A 9,683-nucleotide genomic window follows, 5' to 3' on the forward strand; every position below is an offset into this window, starting at 1 on the left:
TGAAGCAAAAATAGAAAATTCCTTACAAATAATCTAAGATTCAATTCTTAAATTGAGGCCATGAGGTGGCAAACTTCAGTATAAAACACATAGTAGAGAGTCCATACAGGAAATTTATATCAGAGTGTAGAATAACGATTGCACTCGAATTATGTCATAGAGAAATCACCAAGGATCTGTAAATGGTCCAATCGAACTCCAAGGGATGACTCATAGAGCAACCCCTCAACCTTTTCAACACCAAGGGGGTACAGATTAGGGGTGAGTTCCATGTAAACTTAATAAGGAAAACAGTATTTAAACCACACGACTAAGGTATAAAAGGTAAACAACATAAGCAATAACTCTTATGCCTCTTACTTTGGGGAACTTTTGCATAACGGAATCATTTAAACATTTAGAAAGCCCTTGTCTTTATTAAAAAAAAAAACTCGGTGAAACAATTATTCAACCATGTTAAAAAGTACCATTTCTCAACTTTTATGCGGACAAGTTGCCTTATATACATTTAAACCAATGGCACACTCAGTAAACAGAAAAGTCAATCATACAAATCATCATAGGGAAGGCAATAACACAAGCAGATCATTTTACAAACAAAAAGATCATCATGGAGGCTATGACTAGTATTCTAAATCACTTCTAGATTTATTAAGTTTTTTACTGATCTTCGCACGAAGTCATTACAACATATAGCCACTAAGAGCAGAAGGGATCCTTGACTACCACTATGAATCCACAGGAATTTTTCCATTCTTTTCACTTGTTTACTTTATACTCATAATAATTTATCTGGCCCTATAGGCCCCTTTTTCACATATCCGGCCCAATGGCTCGTCTACCCGGATTTGACCTTCAGGTCATCCTCTTGAGCCGAGACCCACTAAAATAACCCTCTTCGTTATTGCCAAGGAAAAGCAAAGGGCCAAACCCGCATTCACTTTATCAATCATCACACCTTTATGCGTCATGCTCAATAAAACCATGTTTCATATCAACCCTTGTATAATTTCATGCCTGAAAAAATTCTCGTTTAAATAACACAAACCCTGAGTTCATGCACCAAAATCATAGATATTTAAATTTCATTCTATCATATTTTCGAGAATAAAATTTCATATGTCAAAATAAATCACCCAAAACAAATACGAAAGTCCATTTCAATAAATCTTCAATTTTTCCAATTTTAGTTACCTAAAAAGAGCACTTAGAAATGTAGATGAAAATACTAAAGAATCATTTACCGTAACCAAGTTGACTTAGTCTTTTTTAAGTGAATGAAAGCTTCAAGAAATTTCTTGATAAGCTTGCAAAAACTTGTACTCTCCTCTTTCTTTCTTGCTCCTTTCTCTCCCTTTAATCTTGTTAAATTGAAGAAGAAAGTGTTGAGATAATGAAGAGGGAAAGAGGCTTTATAAAGGAGCAATGAGGGCTGAATTTGTGCCACTTGGAAAAAATCAGAGAAATAGAGTGAAAGTGTGGAAATAGGGCCCATAAAGCATGGCAAAGCAAGGCCATTCATTATCGACGGGACAAGGCAGCTATCCCATCAGCTGTGGTCGTCAGCACGCAGCAACACACTGTACGCACCATGTTGTGCACTATTCGTATACACAGGCAGCCATACCGCGCACTGTGTGCATGTATGTTGCTTGCCACACACTGGTGCACCCAGCCACGCACTGCGCATGCGTACTTCATGCAAAGTTGCATGCGGGCTATCGCAAGCTCGCAGTTTGCAGGCTCAGCTTCTCGCACCGTTGATTTTTTTGCCCTTTTTCACCTAAAAGTGTTAGTGTGAAATATTTTTGAGAAAATAAATAAAAATCATTTAAATCATCGTAAAATGAACTATCAGTAAATTAAAATGCTAACAAAATTTAAATATCCAAAGGTCTGAAATACTTGGAGTTCGATGCTTGTTAAATGCAAGGGATTCTTGGGATGTCACATTCCCCCAATCTAATAAAAATTTAGTCCTCTGAATTTGGTGGAGTCTTTTAAAACAAGTTAGGATATAAATCTTGTGTCTCTTTTTCTTCTTACCATGTCACCTCTTTCGAACTGTGATCCTGCCAGCATACTCTAACCATGGGAATCCTCTAGTCACGAAGGATCTTCTCCATCTAATAGATAACCTCCATAGGATATGTCGCATAAGTGTTGCCTATGCAGATAGGGGCTCTTAGGTGGGGAATAACATGCGAAGGATCGTAGAGATGTTTTCGGATCACAGAAACATGGAAGACATTATGTAAGTAAATGTTCTTGGGAGTTAAAGTGAGGTAGTACGCCACTAGGCCTACACGTTCAACAATCTTCAAAGATCCAACGAAATGAGAGCTTAGTTGCCCCTTCTGTCCAGATCATGATCCCTTCTTGCATGGAAAGACTTTGAGAAAAACATGATCATCAACAGCAAACTCTAAGGGTCATCAAAAGCTAATGCTTCACTGTAATGCATGTATATTTCTACTCTCTCCTGCATTATCCATTCACATTTGAAATCAATCAGACATGGGAATTGTGACATACCAAATACCTATGGGGGTAAAAAGGGAGCCAACTACTTAAGTAAATATAAGTGCTAAAACAAAAATTTGACATTTAAGCAGAAATAGAAAATTCCTTACAGATAATATAAGGTTTAATTCTTACATTGAGGCCATGAGGTGGCAAACTTAGGTATAAAACACATAGTAGAGAGTCTTTATGGGAAATTTACATCAGAGTGCAGAATAACTACTACACTTGAATTATGTCTTAGAGAAATCACCGAGGATCTGTAAATGGTCTAGTCAAACTCGAAGGGATGACTCATGGGGGCATGGATTAAGGATGAGTTTCACATAAACTCAGTAAGAGAAACAATATTTAAATCACACGACTAAGGTTTAAAAGATAAACAACATAAGCAATAACTCTTATGCCTCTTTCCTTAGGGAACCTTTGCGGAATGGAATCATTTAAATATTTAGAAAGCCCTTGTTTTTATTAAGAAATCTGGTGAAACGATTATTCAACCATGTTAAGAAGAATCATTTCTCAAATTTTATGTGAACAAGTTGCCTTACATACATTTAAACCAATGGTATACTCGATAAATAGAAAAGTCAATCATACAAATCATCATAGGGAAAGTAATAACACTAGCAGCTCATTTTACAAACAAAGAGATCATCATGCAAACTATGACTAGCATTCTAAATCACTTCTAGGTTTATTAAGTCTTTTACTAACATTTGCATGAAACCATTACAACATATATCCACTGAGGGCAGAAGGGATTCCCGACTATCACTGTGAATCATTGACCCATTCTTGGGCCATTCTCATTTTATTTTTCCATCTAAACTATGACCATGGTTGTACTTCACCTTTGTGGCCCTACATGTACCTAATGTGTATCCTCTCTCATCAGAGGGACCGCCAATCATCACAGGGAGCAGTTCACTGATACCTTTTTAGATGATGGAGAAATAGAAGCCCCATAAAAATAATCGTTGAACGGATTTTTCCATTCTTTTCACTTGTTTACATCATGCTCACAACAATTTCATATCCTTTTCATATGCCTACTGCATGTTCAATGCAACCACTTCTAAATCCACAGGGATTTCATAACTTATTTAGCTCGTAGGCCCCTTTTTCACATATCTAGCCTAAGGGCTCATTTATTTGAATTTGACCTTCAGGTCATCCTCTTGAGCCCACTAGAAGAACCCTCTTTGCTATTGCTAAGGCAAAGCAAAGGGTCGAACCCATATGCACTTTACCAATCATCACACCTTTATGCGTCATGCTAAATAAAACCATGTTTCATATCAACCCTTGTAGAAATTCATGAATCACAAAATTTTCATTTGAATAACACAAACCCATGAGTTCATGCACCAAAATCATAGATATTCAAATCATCATTCTATTATATTTTCGAGAATAAAATTTCATACGTTAAAATAAATCACCCAAAACAAATATGAAAGTCCATTTTAAAAAATCTTCAATTTTTCCAATTTAATTATCTAAAAAGAGAACTTAGAAATGTTGATGAAAATACTAAAGAATCTCTTACCGTAACTAATTCGACTTAGTCTTTTTGAAGTGAAGGAAAGCTTTTAGAAATTTCTTGATAAGCTTGCAAAAACTCTTACTCTCTTCTTTTTTTTTGCTCTTTTCTCTCTCTAAAAATCTATTTTCTCTCTCTCTAATCTTGTTAAATTGAAGAAGAAAGTGTTGAGAAAATAAAGAGGGAAAGAGGCTTTATAAAGGGAAAGGAAGGTCAAATTGTGCCATTTAATAAAAATCAGAGAAATAGAGTGAAAGGGTGGAAATGGGACCCATAAAGCATGGCCAAGCAAGGCCATTCATGACCGATATGATAAAGTAGTTGTCCCATCAGCTGCAGTCATCAGCGCGCAACAGTGCTCTATACGTGCCATGTAACACGTTGTGCGCGTGCGCAGGCAGCCATGCCACGTACTGTGTGCACACAGGCTATTTGCCATGCACAGGCGCAACCTTACTACGCACTGTATGCAGCCCTGCCACACACACAGTTGCATGCGGGGCATGCTCAATGAACTAGCGCAGGCTGAACGCAGACCGGACCGCGGGCTCGCTGGTTGTGGGCTCGCGGTTTGTAGGCTCAGCTTCCTGCATCATTGATTTTTTTTACCATTTTTCACCTAAAAGTGTTAGTGGAAAATATTTTTTGAAAAATAAATAAAAATCATTTAAATCATCATAAAATGAATTATCAGTAAATTAAATTGCTAACAAAATTTAAATCGCCAAAGAATCAAGTTGGCCCTTGCGAATAGCTTGATGCACTATCTCCCTTCAACCCTTTAAGAGAAATGTGGCAAAAAGAAGGAAAATCCATGGACCGACCCCATCGTCTCCACCCTGTAGGAACTACGAGATCACCCCAAGGATGCCTCCGGTATCCAGGGGTTGCGGATCGACCATAGAACCCTATTCAGTAAGTGGAATGCATTAGTTGTCTACTCTCAAGTTAGGCAGTAAGGGTCAGAGAAGGGCAATCACTCATTCTTAAAACCAACATTCGAAAGAGTCGGGTCGAAAAAGGGGGGAAAGCTCTTCGATCCTGGTCTCCTGTAGCTGGATCCTCCAGAACCACAAGAATCCTTAGTTATAATGGGATTCCAACTCGGCACCTTTTGAGAAGAGTTGTTCTTTGGAGTTTTAATCATTTATGATGATCCTTCTAAACAAGCACAGGCTTATCGCCAAATGTCTCTTCTATTACGAAGACAGCCTGGTCGTGAAGCTTATCCAGAAGATGTTTTTTATTTGTATTCACGTCTTTTAGAAAGAGCGGCTATATTAAGCTCTCAGTTAGTTGAAGGAAGTATGACTGTTTTAACAATAGTTGAGACCCAATCGAGAGATGTTTCAACTTATATTCCTACTAATGTAATTTCCATTACAAATGGATAAATATTCTTATATGCCGATCTATTCAATGCTGGAATCAGACCCGCCATTAATGTAGGTATTTTCATCTCCAGAGTAGGATCCGTAACTCAAATTAAAGCTATGAAACAAGTAGCTAGTAAATTAAAATTCTCATCTGTTATGGCTTGGCCCTTTTATGGCAGATATTGGTGCACAGACTCCCTTTTTCTATATTTTCAGAGAACGAGAATTAGTATATGATCTAATTCAAGTTGACTCTATAGTAATAAGATCAGCTAAGCCTTATTTGGCTACTCCAGGAGCAACTGTTCATGGGCATTATGGAGAAATCCTTTATGAAGGAGATACATTAGTTATATTTATATATGAAAAATCGAGATCTGGTGATATAACACAAGGTCTTTCAAAAGTGGAACAAGTGTTAGAAGTGCACTCAATTGATTCAATATCTCTAAACCTAGAAAAGAGAGTTGAGGGTTGGAACAAGCATATAACAATAATTTTTGGAATTCCTTGGGGATTCTTGATTGGTACTGAGCTTTACCAGAAATTTTCTAATCGATGTATTTCTGGATCAACTAATAAGAGAAGGCCAAGATACTTTGATTTCTTACGTTTTCACAAATCTAATCTATTAGGTTATAACGTATTATACATGTTAATTCTTAAATTAATGAATATTATCATTCTATGATTAATGCTACTTATTCAACAAAATTGATTGGTTGATACAAGTTGATTTTCTGTTACGATAAATTGACGAAACAACAGCTGATCCAATAGCTGCTTCAACAGCTGCAATTGCTGTAACAAAAATTGAGAAAATATTCCCCTTTAACTCATAGATATTATTTATTAACCATCAACTAATAGGTCCACCACCTTCCAAATCCAACTTAATTATATGTCTTGATCTCCTCCACGTAACACCATTTTAGTTTTTAGGTTTTTAAAAAAGAAAATGCAGAAACCATATAGATATATTATTTTTTCTTGAATTTACTCTAATCCATCACTCTAGATATTCATTTTTTAATTTGTAAGATAAATTTATTTATGAGAAAAATGTATGATAATCCTCAAAATTAATATTGATTTTTCTTCATTTTTTAATTTCTTTTATAAACTTGACTCTCCAAAAACTCTATTATCAATAAAGTAAATTTAATTGCAAAATCTTCGGATGCTCAAGATTTCATAATAATTATGTATGTATATATATAATATACAGGTACATTGTGAATTTTTCTAAACTCCATCATAATCAATTATTTCATTTGGTACACAGTATATATACTATGATTTTAGAGTGCCAATGTATCTAATTTATCTTTATGGAAGAGTATCAATTATAATTGTTAAAGTTAGAATATCTTTCTATATCACAACCAATTATATACAATCTATATCCAATCGAGCTTCATTGCTTTATTTTCTTTATGCATATCAAAACTGATATTTTTTTTTATGAAACTGTAATAAATAACCAATAATTATTTACAAAAAGAAGATTTATTGAAGATCATATGTGGGAAAAAATATTTATAATACATAATAACACATGTGAAACAAGAAAAAGAAGAATTTGTCATTTATTAGGCTTTAACTATTATGTTTCAATTTTAACATCTAAGACACATGTTCTAGATTCCAAGGGTTGAAAATGTCATTTAACTCAAAACATTTCTTTTATTTATTTATTTAATTATAAAATCAAAAAGTTAATAGTTTCGTATTATTATTACTATAAAAAATACTAACTTGAGCCTATCACCCATGTGTATATAAAAAGATTGGAGAATTAATCGTTTTACCTATTATAAAAAAGTATTTAAAAAGTAGTTGTTTAGTAGGTAGTATCTTTAGATTTCACTTAAAAATCATAAACCGGAACATCATTAAAAATGTAGAGCATGCTACTTGTATGTATATTAAGGTCTAATAGTGAGCGGTCAATAATATTTGATTTAGTAAAATTATGATGATAAATTGAGCAAAATATCATAAAATTCTGAGCAAAAGAAACATTAAATAATACTATGTTATCCTACTGTCTGGGTATGTGACTCTGTGCATTCTTCTTTTTATTTTTTTTGCTTGCCATAAACAAAGAGACAAGGTAAAACCATTAATTGTTCTAAATTTTAAAGAGTAGCAAACAAGGATGGGAGGTGGAGACATGAACTTACACCACGAACTAAAAACACTCTCTTCCTCTTATCTTAACCTGCAACCATCACCAATTTCTGCTACACCTGCTTCATCCTATTCATCTCGCACCCAAACCCTACATAAAACAGCTACTGTGTCTTTGAACACCTCCTCTTTCGATTCAGTTCCATCTCAGCTCGAAATCAAATGCGCTGTGGATGCTCTCCAAAAGTGAGCCTAATTAATTTTGTTTTTCTTCTATATAGTTAATTCTCTGTTTGGTGAGCTGGGTAAGATGATCCAAATTAATTGGCTTCTTAACTAGTTTTATCCAGTGGATGAATTTATGTGGAGGTGTGTTGAGATGGGTGCATCCAATAATTGAGTCGTGGATTTATGAGAAGAAGATTTTTAATGCCTTTCGCTTGTTACAGACAGAACCATCCATCAAGGTGCCTTCTGTTTTTTCTTTTTTAAAATAAAATTTTAAAATATATATAAATCTTGCAGCTTAATTTCAATCTGTTCAATTTTGGGTTTTTGCAGAGAGTGGTGATTTCACTAGCATCTGATAAAGCTGTGTGGGATGCGATTACAAACAATGAATTAGTTCGGGAGCTCCGCCAGTCTGCCTGCCTAGGTTGCTAATCTAAACTCTCTTTTTCTTTGCCTTGTTGAAACAGGAGTTCCTTTTCATCGATATATATCTAAACATTTGCTGCATCCACAGAGAGTTGGTCTATGAAAGACGCATTGAAGTTTTATATTGTCAATTTCATATTGCTGGCTTTTGGTAGATTAGACGCATATCTAAACTATACGTGGAATAGATTTAAAATCTATTCACACTTCAATTAGAATATGATTGAGAGTTATATTTAAAACGATAAAACACAAGTATATATGGAATACTGTGTGAAACTGAAACTGATACATTTCAAACTCCTTCAATGTGGAACAATTCCACGTGAAATCTTATATATGAATTCCTTTTTTTGTTATAATACAATTTAAATCTTCTCATAAATTAAATATAAACTTACAGATAGATTTCACGTTATTTTTCAACTGTAGTCTTATAATAAATTTTGAATGTAAATAGAATAAAAGATTAGATGCATATATATTGAAGTGTAAATACCTGCCTCAAAAACTTCTCGTGTCAAAAACTTCGCACAGTCAAACACATTGTAACATACCATTTGGATTTCTACTGGCTGGATCGACATAAACAGTAGAAAAGAAAAATGAAGAGAACTAATTAGGTTGGAATCTAATCTGCGTGAGGTACAAGGTTATTTCTAAATCTTTTGAAACGAATGTAGGTGAAAGTGAAAGGGTTGAAGGCTCTTTCAAAGAAGGCAAATCAGTAGGCAGAGACATCGTAAGGTGGATTTGGAGCATAACAATGTGTAAAATTACAGAGCTGATGGCGAAATTTCAGATACTTGTCAATGAGTTGTTCCAAGCACAAGTAGCAAAGGTAGAAAGAAAAGGTGCTGCAAGCGGAGAGAAATTGGAGGAAAAGCTCACATTATTGTTGCTTCTGTCAGTCATTACTCTTTTGATTGTCATCATTTCTAGGGCTCAAAGTGTGTAAGTGTGCATGTTAAACATCAAAACATTGTTTTTTCCAGAAAAAGAAAATAAATCATATCAAAACTTTTCTTGCATATATATACACATTATCTTAGCAAGCAAAATTCATATTACACTCAAATTTCTCTTGATAACCTTGTGGTTGAATTGAGTCAATTACATCATGCAAACGATTGGCAACCCTAAACAGAGAAACAGGTCAAAATCAAATAAACATTTTTAGACAACAATATACGAACTTATTCCAAGAGAAGACAGAATTAAGAATCGAGTTAAGAATAAATATATATATATTCAATGTGAAAAGTTAGAATTAATCCAAACGAGACTATTACGTTTTTAAATAAAATTAACATTTTGAACAGCTAAATTATCTTAGTTAAGATAACCATAAAGAGTTAAAAGAATTTAACTAATCCTTTTTTCGTTTAAAACAAATAAATAAAATAACATAAAAGTTACATGAATGCATGAGCCTCTTGGCTCAATTG

General features: G+C 34.3%; 1 protein-coding gene across 2 annotated transcripts; it reads left to right on the plus strand.

The window, feature by feature from the left end:
• The first annotated feature begins 7,512 nt into the window (after positions 1–7,512).
• On the plus strand, positions 7,513–9,266 carry LOC110818663 (uncharacterized). Of its 2 annotated transcripts, none has more exons than XM_022047608.2 (4): positions 7,513–7,824; positions 7,919–8,045; positions 8,140–8,233; positions 8,919–9,266. In XM_022047608.2, the coding sequence occupies exons 1-4, from the start codon at positions 7,607–7,609 to the stop codon at positions 9,191–9,193; spliced, it is 714 nt and encodes a 237-aa protein (XP_021903300.1). In that variant the 5' UTR covers positions 7,513–7,606; the 3' UTR covers positions 9,194–9,266. The 2 variants fall into 2 exon arrangements, with proteins under 2 accessions (XP_021903300.1, XP_021903301.1); XM_022047609.2 differs by having other exon boundaries at positions 7,655–7,824; positions 7,929–8,045.
• Positions 9,267–9,683: the final 417 nt, after the last annotated feature.

The sequence above is a fragment of the Carica papaya genome, chromosome 5 (genome assembly GCF_054855325.1).
Source record: "Carica papaya isolate Zhongbai chromosome 5, ASM5485532v1, whole genome shotgun sequence".
NCBI lineage: Eukaryota > Viridiplantae > Streptophyta > Magnoliopsida > Brassicales > Caricaceae > Carica > Carica papaya.

Coding starts and splice junctions, on each gene's coding strand:
- LOC110818663 (XM_022047608.2), top strand. CDS start 7,607: ATGGGAGGTGGAGACATGAACTTACACCACGAACTAAAAACACTCTCT. Junction 7,825..7,918: donor GCTGTGGATGCTCTCCAAAA/GTGAGCCTAATT, acceptor CTTCTTAACTAG/TTTTATCCAGTGGATGAATT. Junction 8,234..8,918: donor CCGCCAGTCTGCCTGCCTAG/GTTGCTAATCTA, acceptor AAACGAATGTAG/GTGAAAGTGAAAGGGTTGAA.